Raw genomic sequence first — 20,716 nt, forward strand, 5'->3', positions numbered from 1 at the left:
TCATTGTGTGTGCGTGGGGAGGTTTCATTGTGTGTGCGTGGGGAGGTTTCATTGTGTGTGCGTGGGGAGGTTTCATTGTGTGTGCGTGGGGAGGTTTCATTGTGTGTGCGTGGGGAGGTTTCATTGTGTGTGCGTGGGGAGGTTTCATTGTGTGTGTGTGTGTGTGTGGAGGTTTCATTGTGTGTGTGTGTGTGTGTGGAGGTTTCATTGTGTGTGTGTGTGTGTGTGGAGGTTTCATTGTGTGTGTGTGTGTGGTTTCATTGTGTGTGTGTGTGTGGAGGTTTCATTGTGTGTGTGTGGAGCTTTCATTGTGTGTGTGTGTGGAGCTTTCATTGTGTGTGTGTGTGTGGAGATTTCATTGTGTGTGTGTGGAGGTTTCATTGTGTGTGTGTGTGTGTGTGTTCCTAGAGTAGTGATATTGAGTCTTACTTTTTTTCTTGCTAAGACCTTTCTCTCTCTCTCTCTCTCCTTCCCCTCTCTCCTTCCCCCTCTCCCTCTCTTCTTCCCCCTCTCCCTCTCTTCTTCTCCCTCTCTTCTTCCCCCTCTCCCTCCCTCTCTCTAGATCACGGTGTGGAAGAGGTACAGTGATTTCCGGAAACTTCATCACGACCTCTGGCAGCTACACAGGAATCTCTTCAGCCAATCAGAGCTCTTCCCACCCTTCGCCAAGGCCAAAGTGTTTGGTAAGGGGCCGCTATTAACATATTACCTGACATGGTGTGTGTGTGTGTGTGTGTGTGTGTGTGTGTGTGTGTGTGTGTGTGTGTGTGTGTGTGTGTGTGTGTGTGTGTGTGTGTGTGTGTGTGTGTGTGTGTGTGTGTGTGTGTGTGTGTGTGTGTGTGTGTGTGTGTGTAAAATAAACACTGTGTAATAACATATTACATGACGTGTGTAATAAACAGTGTAATTACATGACGTGATGTGTGTAATAACATATTACATGACGTGATGTGTGTGTAATAAACCCAGTGTAATAAGTGTGTGTGTGTAGGTCGTTTTGATGAGACGGTGATTGAGGAGAGGAGGCAGTGCTCAGAAGATCTGCTCCAGTTCTCTGCTAACATCCCAGCCCTCTACAGCAGCCAGCACATTCAGGACTTCTTCAAGGTACACACACCACACACACACTCATCATAAAGGCTGCTGCTACTCTGTTTATCCTGATGCGTGGGCACCTTACCCCTATATCTACTTCTATCGATCCAGTATCCCTGCACATGGTACTGGAACTGACCCTGTATATAGTATGCTTACTTTCTTGTGTTCTTATTTTTTATATCTGGTGTGTTTTTGTTATACCTTGTTAGTTTTAGTATTACATTGTTATTGATTACTGCATTGTTGGGGTTAGAGCTAGCCAAAAAAGGCATTTCACTGCACTGAAACGCATGAACACACACACACAAACCTTCAAGGTATTGGTCCACCTAGCATCACGTTGCTAATAAACATCTGTCCCTGACTCCTCATAGGCTCACTGTCCAATGGGCTCCCTCTCTGATTGGTTGTTGGTTGTGTTTCAGGGAGGGGAGGTCAGCGACGGCTCAGAGCTTATTGGTCCGGCCGAACCCTTCTTGGACTTCCTGGCTGACAGCCTATCAGACTGCGGCTCTGAAGGTAGGGCGGGACCTGAGGAGTATTCATTACAGTTTCATCCCAGTTTAACCTCATATTTGAGGGAAAAGGACACCTACCCTCGTATCACTCATTGTCTGTGTGTTTCTCTCCCCAGTTCAGAGGGATCTCGGTGGAGTAGATGATTTGACCATTACCAGTCAGTCTGAATATGGAGGTAAAAACAATATTGTGTGTGTGTGTTTCTACAAACATTGTCTGTGTGTGTGTCTACCCTCCTGTATTTGTGTGTTGTCTGTACTGATGTCTATGTGTCCCCTCCCCAGGTCCGTCCAGTGACAGTGACCTGACTTCCCTGGCCGTAGACATAGACTCTTTGGCTGAGCTGGACGATGGCATGGCCTCTGGCCGTAGCTCGCCCAACCAGCCACTGGGAGGCTCCAGCACCATCACCAGTACCCACAGCAGCCCCTCTCTGCCCCCCCTGTATGACTACCAGCAGCACCACCATCAGCAGCACACCTCGAATCCAGCCCCCGGCTCCCCAGCCCCCGAGGTCAGCCGAACCAGCAGGACAGCGCTGTTCCCCTCCAGTCTGAGGAGAGGTAACGCTAACGCCAGGGAAACCAAGAGAGACTACCTGGACAGGGCTAGCGAACACATCCGATTGGCTGTGCAGAAGGAAGCAGAGCAGGACTACCAATCAGCGTTCTCCTACTACAGGAGCGGGGTGGATTTGCTTCTGCAAGGGGTGCAAGGTAAGGTACCTTGGAGGGAAACACTAGGTACTTTGTTGAGGAGACAATATGTTTGTTTGTTTGTTGTGCTGTGTTAATCTGTTGAGAGGAAGCGATGGCCAGCCATTTGTCACTAATGACTGTTATTAACTCAACACCCCTTAAAACGTCAATTACAGCTCTTAGTCCAGACACACACTGCTACACTACACAATACCTCTCACACTCTCTCGTTTTCTCGCTCCCTTTCTTTCTTGTCTTCGCTCTTGCTCGTATTCATACAAGCACTTGCACTCCCTCAGAGTTCTGCCCGATTAGGGGGAAATTGTGTATTGGTGCAAATGCGGCACGTGATTAAATTTTTTACATTTTGATTTTAACTTTTATTTAACACGGCAAGTCAGTTAAGAACAAATTCTTATTTTCAATGACGGCCTAGGAACTGTGGGTTAACTGCCTTGTTCAGGGGCAGAACAACAGATTTTTACCTTATCAGCTCGGTGATTCAATTTTGCAACATTTCGGTTACTAGTCCACCGCTCTAACCACTAGGCTACCTGCCGTCACAATTTGATTGATTGGCTTTGCAATCTGAATTGGCTGGTTCTATTGGCTAGTGTTTGTATCTTACATAATTCTCCTTCCCTCCATCTCCCCCTCTCTCTCCAGGCGAGCCCAGCCCTACGAGGCGGGAGGCTGTGAAGAGAAGGACGGCTGAGTATCTGATGCGTGCTGAGCAGATATCCAATCAGCATCTGAGAAACAGCATGGGTCAAGGGTCAACACAGACCGTGGTCAGTGGCTACAAACAATCTCATTGGCTCACTGATGCACCCTTATAATCATTATTGTAAAAGACAACATTTCTTCTCAATGACTTGCCTGGCTTTATATAAGGTTATATAAAATCAATCTTGTCCATCTATCTCAGGCCATGGGGGCACAATGCTCTACCGCCACATGCAGAGGGGGTCAGCAGAGTCCAGCCGAGGAGCTCAGGGCCTACATGGTGCTGGGGGTCATCGATAAGGTCAGTCTGGGGAAGGATGGGTTGAAGAGCAGTCATATAGACTGTTTGTTTTAGGTTGGTGCAGATGGAGAGGAAGCCACTTTAGACTATAGATAAGCATCCTGTGGGCAGTTATCATCAGTTTGAAGTGGTTTCCTCATGTCCTTTCCTGGAACTAAGTAGAAAGACTACTGTGTTACCTGTTTTCACCTATCCATGTCTTTTTAAAATCAGCTAGGATCAAGGAAAGGAGACGAGGAAAGGAAGCCAGTGTGTGTGTGTCGGGGTGCCACAAGGTCAGTTTAGGTTACTGGTCCTCTCAAACAGCTGCTGGCAAAGTGACTCCAGCACTGGAGCATGAAATGACTTGGCAGGCAGAGCGGACATCGCACAACACAGAATCAATGGAGCTCAGCACAGGCCAGAGCCACAGCTCTTTACACAACCAAACACATATCAAATGGACACAGTGTAACACATGTGTTAGTGTAGCCCTACACACAACTAAAACCATACTATGTTTGCACACAACTCAGCAACACAACTAAGCACCTGCGGGTATTTGCTCCCTTATTCTGTGCATATAAAAATGGCGGCCAACGAAAGACAACAAAAACAGTTTTTTTCACCTAATGGACAATGACATACACAGCTCTTCTCCTTCTCCTCCCTCCTTCTCTCACTTTTAATTGGGGACAGGGGGACAGATGGAGAGAGCTCCTCACCCCTGCGCCTCCTCTCCTCTCCCCCGTCCCTGATGTTGGTGTGTTAATTATATTAGCGTCCTGGCTAGCACTTTCACTCTGTTTACTCACAACTCCATTCATATCCATTTAGCCTGCACCTGTTTGGGCCCAGCCAGGGTCACAGAGAATAAAACACACACACACACACCCCGCCACATATGCTCCAGCTCTCCCCTGAGAGAGGGAGCAGGAGAGAAATGGAGATGTCAGAGAGAGGAGGAGAAGTGAAGGAGAAAAGAAATGAAGATGTCAGGAAAGAGAGAGGAAGGGGGGGGGTGCAGGGAGGTGAAACGGACATGATTTAAGAGGGAGGGAGGCAGGGAAGAGATGGAGGGATACTGCAATGTTATGTCTGGATTTTAATTTAGTCTTTCCCCTCAGGTTCTTCTGGTTATGGACAAGAGAACCCAGGAGACCTTTATTTTGAAAGTAAGTCTATGTGGTGAATTAGTAGTCCTACTAGTGTGTGTGTGAAAGCCACCATGTGCCCTGAGTGTAACGGTGTGTATGTGAGAGTCACCATGTGCCCTGAGTGTAACGGTGTGTATGTGAGAGTCACCATGTGCCCTGAGTGTAACGGTGTGTATGTGAGAGTCACCATGTGCCCTGAGTGTAACGGTGTGTATGTGAGAGTCACCATGTGCCCTGAGTGTAACGGTGTGTATGTGAGAGTCACCATGTGCCCTGAGTGTAACGGTGTGTATGTGAGAGTCACCATGTGCCCTGAGTGTAACGGTGTGTATGTGAGAGTCACCATGTGCCCTGAGTGTAACGGTGTGTATGTGAGAGTCACCATGTGCCCTGAGTGTAACGGTGTGTATGTGAGAGTCACCATGTGCCCTGAGTGTGACCTGTGTAATTGATTCTAATGGCCGTGTCCCTGTCAGCTCTCCTGCTCTGGGGCGAGACGTGTGCCAGATGCCATCCAACAGCACGCCACAGGCACAGACGACAAACACACACACACGCACACACTCTCACTCATTTCTGCACTGAAGCCTAGAATAACTCAGATGTACTGTATACGTCTTAATGAATACAGACACAGGGAGTCGGGTTGGCAGGGCAATGTTTGCACAACCTCAATGCAATGTTTCTCCTTCATCCCTCCTCTTGGCCTCCCTCCCTCAGGGCTTGAGGAAGAGCAGTGACTGTGGGAGACCCAAGCGGACCATCATGCCTCACTCTGTACCCCACATGGTGCGGCTGAGGAAGTTCATTGTCTCAGAGGACACTGTGTTTCTTCTGCTACATTACGCTGAGGGTATGATGCACACTTCTTTTGTCTCCCTCACTCTATCTTTCATATCTCTTCTCTCCTTTATCTCCCTCCCTTCACTCACTCCCTGCCTGCCTGCCTACCCTTGTTGTAGACAGATGTTTGATAGAGTTGGGTGTATGTCACAGGTCATTATTCTGAATACCAGGTGGTGCTGCGCTTCATTAGCTATGCTAACACCTGGGCCTCCTTATTTTCCACTCACCAACGTGTGTGTGTGAAAGAGACAGACTCTGATAGCAGTTAGAGTAACTGCTATCCTCACACTTGTATTACTTGCGAAAAGAGACATTTATAAAAAATAAAAAAAATGTTATGCACCTATTGATTTTTGTTTACCATCATTTAGAAAATGAATGCGTTTTTCATATGGCATTCAAATATTTGATTGGCTGGCGCAATATTTGATTTGGAAAACTAGATAAAATGATATGATGCTTCAAATGGTAGATACAATCCAAGTCTAAGAAAAGCACAGCTGAAACTAGTGCGTTACAGTATAGTGAATCTGTCCCACATGGGAAGAGCAGACAAACAGCCAGCAAAGTAGTTGAGAGCAGACAGAGGGAGGCAGTGACCTGAGTGACATTCTCCAGTCCAACATGTGGTTGTTTTTCCTCCTAAGTGATCGTGCTGCCCTACTATCATTATCACCGCCAGCAGCACACACCCTATTCAGTCTCATCATACACAACAGATGCTGTCCTACAATCACTCACACCACAGCTGGATTAGAGTGTGTGAGTGTGTGTGTGTTTGGGGAGGAGTGTGCCCGTCTCTGCCTGCCAAGGACAGTTTCTAAATGTTATCATGACCCTTGAGGTAATTGAGTCCCCAAAACAATTAAACTGTTTTCACCATAATGTTGTTTTTTCCTTCTATTTACCTTTTGAGCAACCCACCTTGCCAACCAAAACGTTCTTACTTTGATCATTAAACAAGTTTCAATTCTCCCCATCTCTTTGTCTCTTCTCTCTTTCTCCCTCTCCTCTGTCCAGGTGGGAAGCTGTGGTCTCACATTGGGAAGTTCCTGCGTAACTCCAGCCCGGAGGACAGCTTCGACATTCCCTTCATTCAGAAAAGCCACACTACGGCAGTCTACTCTGCCCAACATGCTGCTCCCAAGCTGGGCTTGGACTCTGGCAGCTCTGGGTCTGGGCCTGGAGCTGGATCTGGTTCTGAATGTGTGCTCCAGAGGCAAGAGGAATCTTCTCTTGTCCTCCCCCAGAAGAGTGCTCTGCCTCCTGGACTGGCTGACCGCCTTAGGCCCCAGCCGGACTCTGGAGCGACCTCTGAGTTAGAGGAGTGCACCGACAGTTATCTGAATCTCTGTAATGAGTACGAGCAAGAAAAGGTAGAACCAGAAGCTCTAGGAGAGGGGGAAGAGAAGGAGGGAGAGGGGTGTGTGTCGAGAGGACAGGAAGCATCGTCGCTGGATGTCACCGTCACCACGACGACCACTTCCTCCAGGACTCGCTCACTGCTTAGCAACGACAGCCTCTGCTCTCCAATCAGCGCCCAGGAGCTGCGTTTCTTTACTCAGACGGCCGGGGATCACAACAACGGGCGTTGCCAGGAAATCGGGCAGGACCACGGCGAGGTGTTCAGCCCCTTGCTCTCCCCCGCCGTTCCCCTCTCGTTGGACCAGTCCAAACGCACCCCCATGGAGTTCTTCCGTATCGATAGTAAGGACAGTGCTAGCGAGGTGACGTGGTGTCCTGACTCGGCCGAGCTGAGGCCCAAACCAGACCCTTCCAAGCCACTCCCCTTCCTGTCCACCTCTGACCTGGGCTCTGAAGTCACAGACCTGTCGGACTTTGTGGAGGAGGTGAAAGGTCATGGAGGTGGGTCTGACCGGTGGGGTCTGGATGGTAGTGACCAGGGCTCTAATGAGTCGGTACCAGTCATCTCCTTTAAAGAGGCAGTGGTGGAGGACGAGGGTCGACCCCCTGACCTCCTGGTCAACCTGCCTGGGGTCATGGGTGGGGAGGGGTTGGTGGGGGTAACTGGGGAAGTGGAGGCCCTACAGGAGGAGCTGGTGTCCTCGGGGGTGTGTCTGGCCCAGGAGGCCAAAACCTCCCCTAAGTTGACCCAGCCGGACGTGCTGCAGCTCCACCATGAACTTGAGGAGGGGGAGGAGCTGGCTGTGGTGCGGGCCCTCCCCTCGAGGGACAAACACACCACCTCTTCCTCTCCCTGCGCCTCCCTGGGGGACGACTGTGGCCTGGCCTTCGGACAAGATGCCAAAATGGCTTCCGGAGCTCCTGTACTCCCGAATAAGGACTTCCTCCCTGCCAGCGCTGTGTCTATAGCCCCGCTCTCTTCCTCCAACACAGACATTCCATTCGCTGACTCACTTAGCTCACTTCCTGAAAGATTAGAAGCCATTTTGAACCCACAGGTACACCCTGACAGTTTGGTTCTTAACCCAGACGGGACGATAGCTGGCTCCAACCGTGGTCAGGATGGGACAGGGGCCAGCTCTGGGGCAGAGAGTGCACTAGGCGTTGAGTCCCAGTTCCAGGCCTGTAAGGCTGGTGTGTTTGGTGTGGAGGACATGGTAGAGTCAGATAAGGATGTGTCTCGGCTGTTTGCAGAGCTTGACCAGTTGTCTGCTGTAGCGTCCCAGGCCAGGATTCCAGAGGAGTTTGTGAGGTGCTGGGCGGTAGACATGGTCTCTGCCTTGGACTCACTCCATCAGGAGGGCATCGTCTGTAAGGACCTCAACCCCAACAACATCCTCATCAACAGCAAAGGTCAGAGGTCACACAGCTCTACTGAAGCAACAGGGCTTTGTGATGGGTGTTTGTATATAGCGTTTATCCATCAAAAGTGAACGCCCATCATACGTGTTGTGTAGACCCAGTTATATGCGTTAGGAGAAATATGCAGGCCTCAATCTAAGTTCCTCTGTCGACTAGAAGAGAAGTTATGAAGCAAAGTACTAAGTATTTCACACTGGTGGGGAATTTTCATTATCTTTCACTTTTCCTTCAAAGCTTAAACTACTAAAGTTCTGCCAGATATATTCATATAGATAGGACACGCCACTCATACGCCTATCTGTCTGATACCAGTGGTTTGGAAACTCCCTCCAAAGCATTATCTTTGTTTTACACCGACCGAAGCTTGAATCTCTCCTTCCCTTTCTAGTCCCATCATTTCTCTGTACCTTGTTATGGACACTTGTCTAATTATCTGAGTGGCTGTTTTGGTCTCCCTGTGTTCCCCTCTGTGTGTAATTATTGTTCTGAAGTGCTATCAACAGCCTAGGAGTAGTGTAGTGCATCAGTCTGGTTAACTCCGGCTGATGCCACCGGCTAGCTAATGGCAACATTAGTCCTAATGATACTGGTAGCCGTTAGCAGCTAAACAGGAGTAATCACTGGGGCCGTGTGCTGCTGGAATAGCTCTGTTCGAGAGAGAGAGAGAGGAGGTAAAGAGGGGTGTAAGTGTTCTAGAGGTCAGCTGAGTGGACTGTTGTGTGCAGAGAGAGCGAGGGAGTCAGGGTGACACAAACACTGTTTTTGGAAGTTGGAGATGTGTGTGTGTACGTGTTGACATAAGTTGGAAAGGGTTCTTTTTTGGGTTTGTTGACATGACTCATTTTTCTTTCTCTCGCTCCTTCGTTCCTAGGCCATGTTGAGCTGACGTATTTCTGCAGCTGGAGTGACGTGGAGGACTCCTACGACAGGGAGGCCATCGCTAACATGTACAGTGCACCAGGTGAGAGAGACACACAGAGAGATCAGATCAAGGCAACACATTAGCCAAGTTTTCAAAGCAGTTTCCTCCATTTGACCTGACTGCATTCATGTTGTGTTTCCTAATAGTCCGCCTCAGTGGACGCGTCATAAAACCACAGAAATGGTTCCAATGGTTTTTCCGCCGTTCATTTTTCACATTGTGAATTTTACGAAAAAATACATTTGTGTGTTTGGTGTAGGCTTGCCGTGACATTTTGATAGCCGTGTAATTCTCTCGGACAAGGTGACTTTCATCAATATATTGGGCTGAATTTACTCACAAAAATGTGCTATGCTAATTATTGATTGAAGTGACCTTATCCGAGAGAGATTTCCGCGCTTCTCAAAACGTCACGCCTGGGTAAGCCTACAAACATTATATGAAGTAGTTCTGAAATCCCAGAGGCAAAAAACGATTGGAACCATTTCCGGGTTTTATGACTGTGGTACTCAATTGTTAAAGAATGTGTGCTTGTGTTTCCAGAGCAGAAGGCCTCAGTAGTTTAGTAGTGAGGCTGTGTAGAGGTTCATGTTATGCAGAAGTAGGCCACTCTCCCTCCCATCTCCCACAAAGGCCTCATTCATACAGGAGCAAGGCCACGTAAACAGTTCACTATGTATGTGGGGCCTCGGGAAAGTGGGTTTAAATGGCAGTAGAGCCAATTCATTCATACGTGTAGATCTACAGATAACACACGTCGTTTTGGTGTGCATGCCTTGAGAGTTCTCATTCAGTGATGTCTTTTCTTTTTTTACCTTTAGGCAAGTCAGTTAAGAACAAATTCTTATTTAAAATGACGGCCTACCAGGGAACAGTGGGTTAACTGCCTTGTTCAGGAGCAGAACGACAGATTTTTACCTAGCTCAGGGATTCGATCCAGCAGCCTTTCGGTTACTGGCCCAACGCTCTAACCACTAGGTTACCTGCCGCCTCATAACATGAACAAGTTTTAAACCAACACGTTTCCCAGAGAATTAAATCTAGTCACAGATGCACGGAAGACCAACCTTTTCTGTGAGTATTAATGACACGCGATTACTGTCATCTATAGTTTTGACATATTTTAAAAGGCTTAAAATGGACTGAAAAAAATGTATAGATTTAGGAACTGAATGTAGTTCCTGGGGTGTCCTGTAGAGGGTAGTATGGCGCCAGCCTGTGTTGGTGTGGTGTGACTGACCTCTCCTGTGGCCTGAGCATGCCTGTGGAAGCCCTGGCATGCTGTTTAAAGGCTGACTAAACACACTGCTGTTACACACAAGACTCTACCGCACCTTGTATGTGTGTGCGTGCGTACGTGCAACACTGATGGCGCATGACGCTGTACTGGAACACCAGACGACGTGCAACAAATATAGTTAACATACTGTGTGTGTCGCTTTGGATTAAAGCAAAAATGACAGATGTATATACTTTTATATACTTTTAAGTTCTCTCTCCCACCCCCTCCTCCCAATCCTTCTTGTCCAAACCAAATGTATGGCAGAGTGCAATATGTATGAAAGCAAAGCTCCATCTCTTTCCACTCATGTTATATTCCAGAAGCCCCAGGCAGGCAGGCAGACAGGCAGGCAGACGGGCAGGCAGTCCAGAGCAGCAGAACACCGTCCGTGTGTTAAGGCATTATAATGGAGATCGACACCGAGGGACATACACAGAGTATACCAAACATTAAGAACACCTTTCAAATATTGAGTTGCACACCCCCCCCCCCTTGCCCTCAGAACAGCCTCAATTCGTCAGGGCATGGACCCTACTAGGTGTCAAGCCTTTCACAGGGACGCTGGCCCATGTTGACTTCAATGCTTCCCACAGTTGTGTCAAGTTGGCTGGATGTCTTTTGGGTGGTGGACCATTCTTGATACACACAGGAAACTGTTGAGTGTGAAAAACCCAGCAGCGTTGCAGTTCTTGACACTAACCGGTGCGCCTGGCACCTACTACCATACCCCGTTTTTGTCTTGCCCATTCCCGCTCTGAATGGCACACATACACAATCCATGTGTCAATTGTCTCAAGGCTTCAAAATCCTTCTTCAGTCTATCTTCTCTCCTTCATCTACACTGGGTGAAGTCGATTTAACAGCTGACATCAATAAGGGATCATAGCTTTCACCTGGTCAGTCTATGCCATGGAAAGAGAAGGTTTTCTTAATGTTTTGTATGCTCAGTGTATGTCAAATGATCAAGCCCCAGAGGTCAGCAGGAGAGGCACTAAGGACAGATGAGGGAGGAATAAGCAGGCAGAGGTTAGGGAGTGTGTAGGTCAGCTGTTCGCTGTACTACTTTCATTTGTGAAAGATATTGGGTTATTTTAAAAGGGTGTGGTGACTACCGATTAGCTTCTGCGTAGATGGACTTGTAGGTCCATTATAGGTGTATCTCAGATCTCAAAGTGCATCTCATTTATGTGTCGGTGGTTACTTCCGCATCTGGTTGAGCACTGTTCATTGGGCAGCATGTGGTAGTTGTATTAGCCATGAGGATCCAGCAGGGGGATTCATGCTCTGTCTGTGAGTGTCTGTCTGACTTACCTATCTCTGCTTTATAGCCTTCACTCTCACTCATTTTCTCTCTCTCTAAGTCTCACTTTAACTCGTACTTTTCACTCTCTTTCAATCTCACGCTCTTTTTCCATTCTGTCTTTCATTCTATCTACCTCAATGTCATTCTGTAATCCCCCTCCCACAGATGTACTTACTCCACCCCCTTATGTATTGCTGTTTACCCAGACAGGGTCAGTCCCAGCTATGGTTCATTCCTGATGACAGATTTATGATTGTTTGCCAGAGAGCTTGCAGGGTGCCTGCTGTGACAGGGCGCTGTGTGTGTTTGTGTCAAGAGGGAGAGAGAGAGACAACATGTTTTCAACACACTCACACCCAAAAACATAGGAGGGGACTGGGAAAGTATTTATTTTATTTTGATCTATTAGTTGTTTATTATCTCTTTAACTGAGATTAGAACTGATTCTGTAAACACCAGAGTGCTTTTCTGTTTATTTAAAAAATCCCCCCCAAAAATATTATTTTTCTTTTATATCCCTCCTCCCCATCAAACTAACAGCATGTTATTTAGTGACAATGGTTTTGATAATAATATGTGCATTGTCACTTATTGTATGATTCACTTAAAGATAGGCCTTAGATTCCCCTTCTCCCTATTGTATTCAACACCACAGTAAGTACATCTGTGGTTAACGTTAACTGCTTCTACCTGAAGCGTGAGAAGCTCCAGACTCTCCGGCCCTCCTCTCTTCACTTCCTCCTACATCACTTCCCCTTCGAACAATGGCAGTCGGTTGGTTTTGGGGAAGTGGAGAAGAGAGAGGAGAAGAGAGAATGTTCCTCCTGGCCCTAAGAGATGAGAGGAGAGAGTGCTTTTCTTAAACAACTGACCGAGGAAGAGGGAACTCCTTTGCTGTAGAGAAAAGGGAAGTTGTGTTCCGATTCTGCCGTTAGACATCACACCTGGGCTGAGAACACTGTGTGGCTCCACTCACTGTCTCTTAGCTGGCTTGGCCTTCCCTTGACTTCACTCTTTTTGTAAAGATCAGCAGAGGCTCCCATCCCTTTAGATGAAATAAGAAAGACAAGGTGGAAAGGAGCCATTTTTAATGAACTCACGTGTGTATTATAGTCATATAAAACGGAGGCATACTGTACGAGTGGGTTTTGTTAGTGACCCACTCTTTCCCTCTCTCTCTCTTCCTGCCTTGCTCTGACAGAGCGGTAAGTGTAGCCAGCTCCGCTGTCTTCTCCCTGCAGCTCCTCAGACATTAATCCATTGTGATGACAATTGACCTTGCTGTGAGACGTGTGTGTCCAGTATCCTCCCCCCAAGCTCATACCCACGCAGGTATCACTAGTCTGTTCAATGACGATCTCTTCTCCTTGGCTGTCAAAACGGTGGTCATGGGGAGCCCTGAAGACTGGTTGCTCAGTTGTGTGCGAGAGCGTGTGAGCGAGAGCGTGTGAGCGAGCGCTGGCTGGATGTTCCTTTAAGGGCGGCCAGAGCGAGGAGTATCATAGCCCCAACTGGGGCTCTCTAACCTTGGCTGAAAGAGAACCCCCTGGATCATCCTGGAGGAGTGGGAGCTTTGTCTCTCCTCCTCCCCAGCTGAGGAGCCTGGTCGCTGGGCACACGCGCTCTGACTCCTGGGCCCCGGCCCCAGGGTTACCAGGCCCCCCTCTGGAGAGAGGAGCGGAGAGAGACACAAGGGGCCATCTGGTGCCCAGTGGAACGCACGCACAAACACACACACACGCACGGACAAACACACACCCACATACAAACACACAGACAAGAGCACTGACACACACATACACCACACACAAATGGCACATGCACCAGTGGCCCCCCCAGCCGACCTGCCTGTCACTCCGGCTGTGTGTCCCTGCTCCCCTAACCTCCTCTGTGGGAGAGAGAGCCAGGGGCCTGGAGAGCCCAGGGAGGAAGAGATGGAACAAGAGGGAGAGGGGGGGAGAGAGGGAGGTGGGGTTAGAGGAAGGACGCACGGCCGACACCACGTTCACCTTGACAGGGTCTTACAGTGTAGGGGGAACATGGAGGTTTGTCTTCAGTGGTAGAACAGAAAGACTAACGGAACAAGAGATACGGTATAGAGGTGGGAATTTAATGTTTGTGGATTTGGTTTTGCTTTTGCAGTTCCAGAAGACCTGCCTGGAAAATAGCATTGAATTGAAAACAATAGAAGACAGGACGACAGAGCAGTGATGTTTAATACAAGGCAGCTGGAACTAACAGACAGGATGACAGACTAGTGATGTTTAATACAAGGCAGCTGGAACTATCAGACAGGATGACAGAGCAGTGATGTTTAATACAAGGCAGCTGGAACTAACAGACAGGATGACAGACTAGTGACGTTTAATACAAGGCAGCTGGAACTAACAGACAGGACAAAAGACCAGTGATGTTTAATACAAGGCAGCTGGAACTAACAGACAGGACGACAGAGCAGTGATGTTTAATACAAGGCAGCTGGAACTAACAGACAGGATGACAGACCAGTGATGTTTAATACAAGGCAGCTGGAACTAACAGACAGGACGAAAGACCAGTGATGTTTAATACAAGGCAGCTGGAACTAACAGACAGGACGAAAGACCAGTGATGTTTAATACAAGGCAGCTGGAACTAACAGACAGGATGACAGACCAGTGATGTTTAATACAAGGCAGCTGGAACTAACAGACAGGACGAAAGACCAGTGATGTTTAATACAAGGCAGCTGGAACTAACAGACAGGACGAAAGACCAGTGATGTTTAATACAAGGCAGCTGGAACTATCAGACAGGATGACAGACCAGTCATGTTTAATACAAGGCAGCTGGAACTAACAGACAGGATGACAGACCAGTGATGTTTAATACAAGGCAGCTGGAACTAACATGAGGATGAAATGGAGGGCAGGAGGGAAATGTTGACGAAGGCTTTAAGTGGAAGTGTATTATCATGTATTGTGTCTCTGGACTGGAGAAGTGTGTGCATTTCTGAAGGAGTGTCTGGTTGGTACCGTGTTTGTGTGTGTGTGTTACTGTGGGTTTCTGAGGGGTGTGTGTGCGCTTTTCAAATGTTTTTGTGTGTGAGGTCAGGTCATGCAGATGGTGTGAAGTTGCAGCACAGACGGTTTCCTCAATTTGACTGCTTTTTTATTATGCAAATCACCCCTTTACGAGACACACACACACATTTGGCTCCTCACTGGTTTGTGTGTGTAATATGTTAATTAAATAAAATATTAAGTCGTTGTCATTTCATAGTGTTATTATGTGCTATTTTAATTTTGGGATAGTGAATTTAAAGGAATCGCGCTAATCACAAGTCAGAACTGATGTTTTGTCAGCTACATGTCCTATTATCACTTCTCTCTCCTTTGTTGTAGAGGTGGGCGGTATAAGCGAGGAGACGGCAGCGTGTGATTGGTGGAGTTTGGGAGCCATCTTGTTTGAGCTGCTCATAGGCAAGGTAAGAGGACAAATGGCATCAGTGTGGCTGTGTGTGTGTGTGTGTGTGTTAGATGGATGCCTGTGTGTGTGCGGGGGCAGTGAAGACATCTGTGTGGTGGTATATGTTGGCTCTCGCTGGCTATCGCTCTCGCTGTGCCAGGGTGGACATGTGACTCTATCTCTGTCAGGTGTGTGTGTGGAAGGTGTTTTGTGGTGTCTGTGTGTAGGTGCGTCTTGGATCTTCCCTTCTCTCCCTGGCTGGCTAGCTGTGCCAGGGTGGATGTGTGTGTGTATGTATGTATACATACATACATACATATATGCCTGTGTGTGTCTGTTGTTTGTGTGTGTGTGTGTGTGTGTTTGGAGGTGTCTGTGTGTAGTTGCGTCTTGGCTCCCGTCTCTCCCCCTGGTTCTCGGCTGGTGCCAGGGGCAGCGGTGTGACTTTCTCCCCCAGCCTGGGCTCCATCTGCTGGGGCAGGGGGTCACCTCTCCCTGGGCCCTCTCCTGGCTCTCTGTCCCTGGATCAGGGCTGGGATGGAAGAGAGAGCCAGCTCTCAGGACTCCTTGGGCTGAGCTGACTGACCTTAGATCAGTATAGAGGTGGGAGAACAGGGCAGATCTCTTGGTGATGTACTGCTGTGGCTGTTCCTGGGTCAGGGGTAGACGAGTACTGGTGAGGAGGGTGATATCACTGTCTTCTAGAACACAGACACACACTCGTGACAGGTCCAGAACACTCCTCAAACTTTTAATTGTCCTTAAATTTGAATAAATCCTAACTGACTGCCAGTGGCGTAGTTTCATCTGAACGATCTTTAGTTCCCATCACTAGCTGAAACAGATGAAACGAACAGCCAGGTTGGAAGTTTGTTTTAACATTGTGAATACACTTACTGGCAGAACTTCAACAAACCCACAGATTTCTCTTTTGAGGATTTTAGTTGAGGTATATTACACACACACACACACACACACACACACACACACACAGAGGAGCTCTTGATCCTTGCAGGATAAGATTTTGCCCAGGGCGATCTTGACTGTTGCTGGGATCTGAGCCATATCTCCTGCAGCATGTGTTGGAAAGAGCAACCGATCTAACTGATGAACTAACAGGGTTTTTCCATGCTAATCTCACATACGCACGCACACACACACACACACACACACACACAAATGACTGTATAAGGGGAAGCACACATACAAATATTTTATGCTGAAAAAATATATAAACAACATTCAACCATTTCAAACATTTAACGGAGTTACAGTTCATATAAGGAAATCAGTCCATTGAAATAAATTAATTAGGCCCTAATCTATTTCCCATGACTGGGAGTACAGATATACATCTGTTGGTAACATATACCTTAAAACAATATATTAAGGTAGGGGCTTAGATCAGAAAACCAGTCAGCCATTTGCCTAATGTTGCGCCACGCATCTCCTTCACATAGTTTTTTTTTATTGTGGCCTGTGGAACGTTGTCTCACTCCTCTTCAATGGCTGTGCGAAGTTGCTGGATATAGGCGGGAACTGGAACACGCTGTAGTACATGTCGATCCAGAGCACCCCAAACATGCTCAATGGGTGGCATGTCTGAATATGCAGGCCATGGAAGAACTGGGACATTTTTCAGTTTCCAGGAATTGTTTACAGATCCTTGTGACATGGGGCTGTGCATTATCATGCTGGAACATGAGGTGATGGCGCTGGATGAATGGCACGACAATGGGCCTCAGGATCTCGTCACGGTATCTCTGTGTATTCAAACTGCCATCAATAAAATGCAATTGTGTTAATTGTCCGTAGCTTATGCCTGCCCATATCATAACCCCACCGCCCTCATGGGGCACTATGTTCACATCAGCAAACCGCTCGCCCACATGACGCCATACACGGATGGGTCTGCGGTTGTGAGGCTGGTTGGACGTACTGCCAAATTATCTTACTAAATAATCTGTCAACAGCTCTGGTGGACATTCCTGCAGTCATCATACCAATTGCACGCTCCCTCAACTTCAGACATCTGTGGCATTGTGTTGTGTGACAAAATTGCACATTTTAGAGTTGCCTTATGTTTCCCCCAGCACAAGGTGCACCTGTGTAATGATCATGCTGTTTAAACAGTTTATTGATATGCCACACCTGTCAGGTGGATGGATTATGCTCACTAACAGTGATGTTAACAAATTTGTGCACAACATTTGAGAAATAAGCTTTTTGTGCTAATGGAAAATTTCTGGTCTTTTATTTCAGCTCATAAAACATGGGACCAACACTTGTTGTGGTTATATTTTTGTTCAGTGTATTTACTTGGCTTATGTTTTTCCACAATAGGGCTGCGTTGGGTTTTTAAGTAAAATCTCAAGGGCTTGTTGTAACACAGTAATTATGACTACCTGTGGTGTAGGTGCACACACACCCAATTACATTACCACCTGCCTGACTCTGTTTGCATAGAGCTCTTCCCTTTGTAACGCATGTTTATAGTGACTTCAACAGAATAACTGTCTGTCTGAGTTCCCCCTTCCATCTCTTCCACTAACCTCTCCCCATGTGAAAAACAACCTTTTCCATTAGGTCACAAGGAAGAGCAACAGCCCAGTGAAATCACACTGATATTATCTCTGCTATGATCAGTATTATTTCAGGTGTTTTCTCCCTCTCTCTTGTCTTCTGTTTATCCAGTCAGCTTTTCTCCTGTAGTGGCCTCCGCAGGCTGGGGGTCTGTCTCTGTCTGCCTCTGTGGCAGCTTCACACAGAGAGTAGCCGAAACTTGAACAGCTTTTGTAGTGACGGAAACAGATAAATAAACTGGGGTTTGTCTGATGTGTATCTGAGACCATGGAGGTTGATCCAGGCTGGATAACATTTCACCGTCTGAATGACACCGAGCTAGAATAATATGATCCGACCGGGTGTCAAATAAATACGTGTAATTGTGTGAGCATGTTTTTGATGTGCATAATGTGCGTTTCTCTTCCTCCCCAGTCTCTGCTGCAGTGCCACCCAGCTGGTATCAGTCGCCACACGGCCCTCAACGTCCCTGAGTTTGTATCTGAGGAGGCCATGTCGCTACTGGTGGAGGTCAGTACTCTTCTGTTCTATAATACACATTGTGGCTGCTCCTCCTTCTGTTGACTACTCATCTCTTCTATTCTCCTCTGTACTGATGAGTACTTCATGTACTAAAGTAAACACAGGCACTGTGTATAAATACATCCTATATTTAACGTAGCTCGCACAAGGCTAGAGTTCCCTTGCTAATTCCTCATTCCAATGTTTAATATAAACTGGGTAGCATTCATACTGCTCCTGTCTATCTATCTAATACAGCGTGTGTGATGCGTTATGATAAAAAGTCACAATTGGTACCCCGTAAGTGAGAAGACACCATCTAATGACAGTCAGACTGACATTTTGATTGGCTCATGCCCGGGTTTAATAATGGATTACTATGGAATGTCCTATGGTGTGATGATAGGCATGGAGAACAGCCATTACACACATTTTTAAACTGTCTTATGTCACAAATACATTATCTAATGAATGCATAGATGCTATAATGAGTGAGCTAATGAATACATGGCAGATGTGCGATTTCACACCAGTGTGAGCGGAAAATATTTTTAGTATCTCGTATTGTTCTGGCAATTCTCACATAGAAACTTCATTGGGAGGAAGGATGTCTGAAATGCTTTTTACAAAATGCTTTTATGAAATGCTTTTCATGCGTTAATTTTTTTTGAATATCATTATGACAGTGGCCATTTTAGGCCCTTTTCGGACCTATATATGCCCTCTAAGACCTTATGATCCGTGAACCGTACATGATACATCTTGGAGTATAATGACAGCAAGATGTTGTCTGTATCATGTACGGATCATAGGGTCTTACAGGAGGTATGTATAGGTCTGAAAAGGGCCTAACATGGCCACTTTCATCATTATAAAAAATATATATATACAGTGGGGAGAACAAGTATTTGATACACTGCCGATTTTGCAGGTTTTCCTACTTACAAAGCATGTAGAGGTCTGTCATTTTTATCATAGGTACACTTCAACTGTGAGAGACGGAATCTAAAACGAAAATCACATTGTATGATTTTTAAGTAATTAATTTGCATTTTATTGCATGACATAAGTATTTGATCACCTACCAACCAGTAAAAATTCCGGCTCTCACAGACCTGTTAGTTTTTCTTTAAGAAGCCCTCCTGTTCTCCACTCATTACCTGTATTAACTGCACCTGTTTGAACTCGTTACCTGTATAAAAGACACCTGTCCACACACTCAATCAAACAAACTCCAACCTCTCCACAATGGCCAAGACCAGAGAGCTGTGTAAGGACATCAGGGATAAAATTGTAGACCTGCACAAGGCTGGGATGGGCTACAGGACAATAGGCAAGCAGCTTGGTGAGAAGGCAACAACTGTTGGCGCAATTATTAGAAAATGGAAGAAGTTCAAGATGACGGTCAATCACCCTCGGTCTGGGGCTCCATGCAAGATCTCACCTCGTGGGGCATCAATGATCATGAAGAAGGTGAGGGATCAGCCCAGAACTACACGGAAGGACCTGGTCAATGACCTGAAGAGAGCTGGGACCACAGTCTCAAAGAAACCCATTAGTAACACACTACGCCGTCATGGATTAAAATCCTACAGCGCACGCAAGGTCCCCCTGCTCAAGCCAGCGCATGTCCAGGCCCGTCTGAAGTTTGCCAATGACCATCTGGATGATCCAGAGGAGGAATGGGAGAAGGTCATGTGGTCTGATGAGACAAAAATAGAGCTTTTTGGTCTAAACTCCACTCGCCGTGTTTGGAGGAAGAAGAAGGATGAGTACAACCCCAAGAACACCATCCAAACCATGAAGCATGGAGGTGGAAACATCATTCTTTGGGGATGCTTTTCTGCAAAGGGGACAGGACGACTGCACCGTATTGAGGGGAGGATGGATGGTGCCATGTATCGCGAGATCTTGGCCAACAACCTCCTTCCCTCAGTAAGAGCATTGAAGATGGGTCGTGGCTGGGTCTTCCAGCATGACAACGACCCGGAACACACAGCCAGGGCAACTAAGGAGTGGCTCCGTAAGAAGCATCTCAAGGTCCTGGAGTGGCCTAGCCAGTCTCCAGACCTGAACCCAATAGAACATCTTTGGAGGGAGCTGAAAGTCCGTATTGCCCAGCGACAGCCCCAAAACCTGAAGGACCGTATGGAGGAGTGGGCCAAAATCCCTGCTGCAGTGTGTACAAACCTGGTCAAGAACTACAGGAAATGTATGATCTCTGTAATTGCAAACAAAGGTTTCTGTACCAAATATTAAGTTCTGCTTTTCTGATGTATCAAATACTTATGTCATGCAATAAAATGCAAATTAATTACTTAAAAATCATACAATGTGATTTTCTGGGTTTTTGTTTTAGATTCCGTCTCTCACAGTTGAAGTGTACCTATGATAAAAATGACAGACCTCTACATGCTTTGTAAGTAGGAAAACCTGCAAAATCGGCAGTGTATCAAATGCTTGTTCTCCTGATACACTGCCGATTTTGCAGGTTTATATATATATATATATACACACAAATGTAAAAAGCATGTCAAACACAAGTTTCTATGTGAGTTTTTCCAGAA

At 46.9% G+C, this 20,716-nt stretch overlaps 1 protein-coding gene across 2 annotated transcripts in view; it reads left to right on the forward strand.

Moving 5' to 3' along the window:
- rps6kc1 (ribosomal protein S6 kinase polypeptide 1) overlaps positions 1-20,716 on the forward strand; it is a 49,233-nt gene that overhangs the window by 26,232 nt on the left and 2,285 nt on the right. For both annotated transcript variants that reach the window (XM_071413172.1, XM_071413173.1), the window contains 13 exons: positions 563-683; positions 992-1,107; positions 1,524-1,617; positions 1,733-1,792; positions 1,902-2,333; positions 2,982-3,106; positions 3,244-3,342; positions 4,449-4,496; positions 5,199-5,331; positions 6,345-8,102; positions 8,983-9,072; positions 15,002-15,084; positions 18,063-18,158. In XM_071413172.1, coding sequence (XP_071269273.1) covers positions 563-683; positions 992-1,107; positions 1,524-1,617; positions 1,733-1,792; positions 1,902-2,333; positions 2,982-3,106; positions 3,244-3,342; positions 4,449-4,496; positions 5,199-5,331; positions 6,345-8,102; positions 8,983-9,072; positions 15,002-15,084; positions 18,063-18,158 — 3,255 coding nt within the window. The remainder of the gene's footprint in view (positions 1-562; positions 684-991; positions 1,108-1,523; positions 1,618-1,732; positions 1,793-1,901; positions 2,334-2,981; positions 3,107-3,243; positions 3,343-4,448; positions 4,497-5,198; positions 5,332-6,344; positions 8,103-8,982; positions 9,073-15,001; positions 15,085-18,062; positions 18,159-20,716) is intronic.

Source organism: Salvelinus alpinus, chromosome 8 (genome assembly GCF_045679555.1).
Source record: "Salvelinus alpinus chromosome 8, SLU_Salpinus.1, whole genome shotgun sequence".
Lineage (NCBI taxonomy): Eukaryota > Metazoa > Chordata > Actinopteri > Salmoniformes > Salmonidae > Salvelinus > Salvelinus alpinus.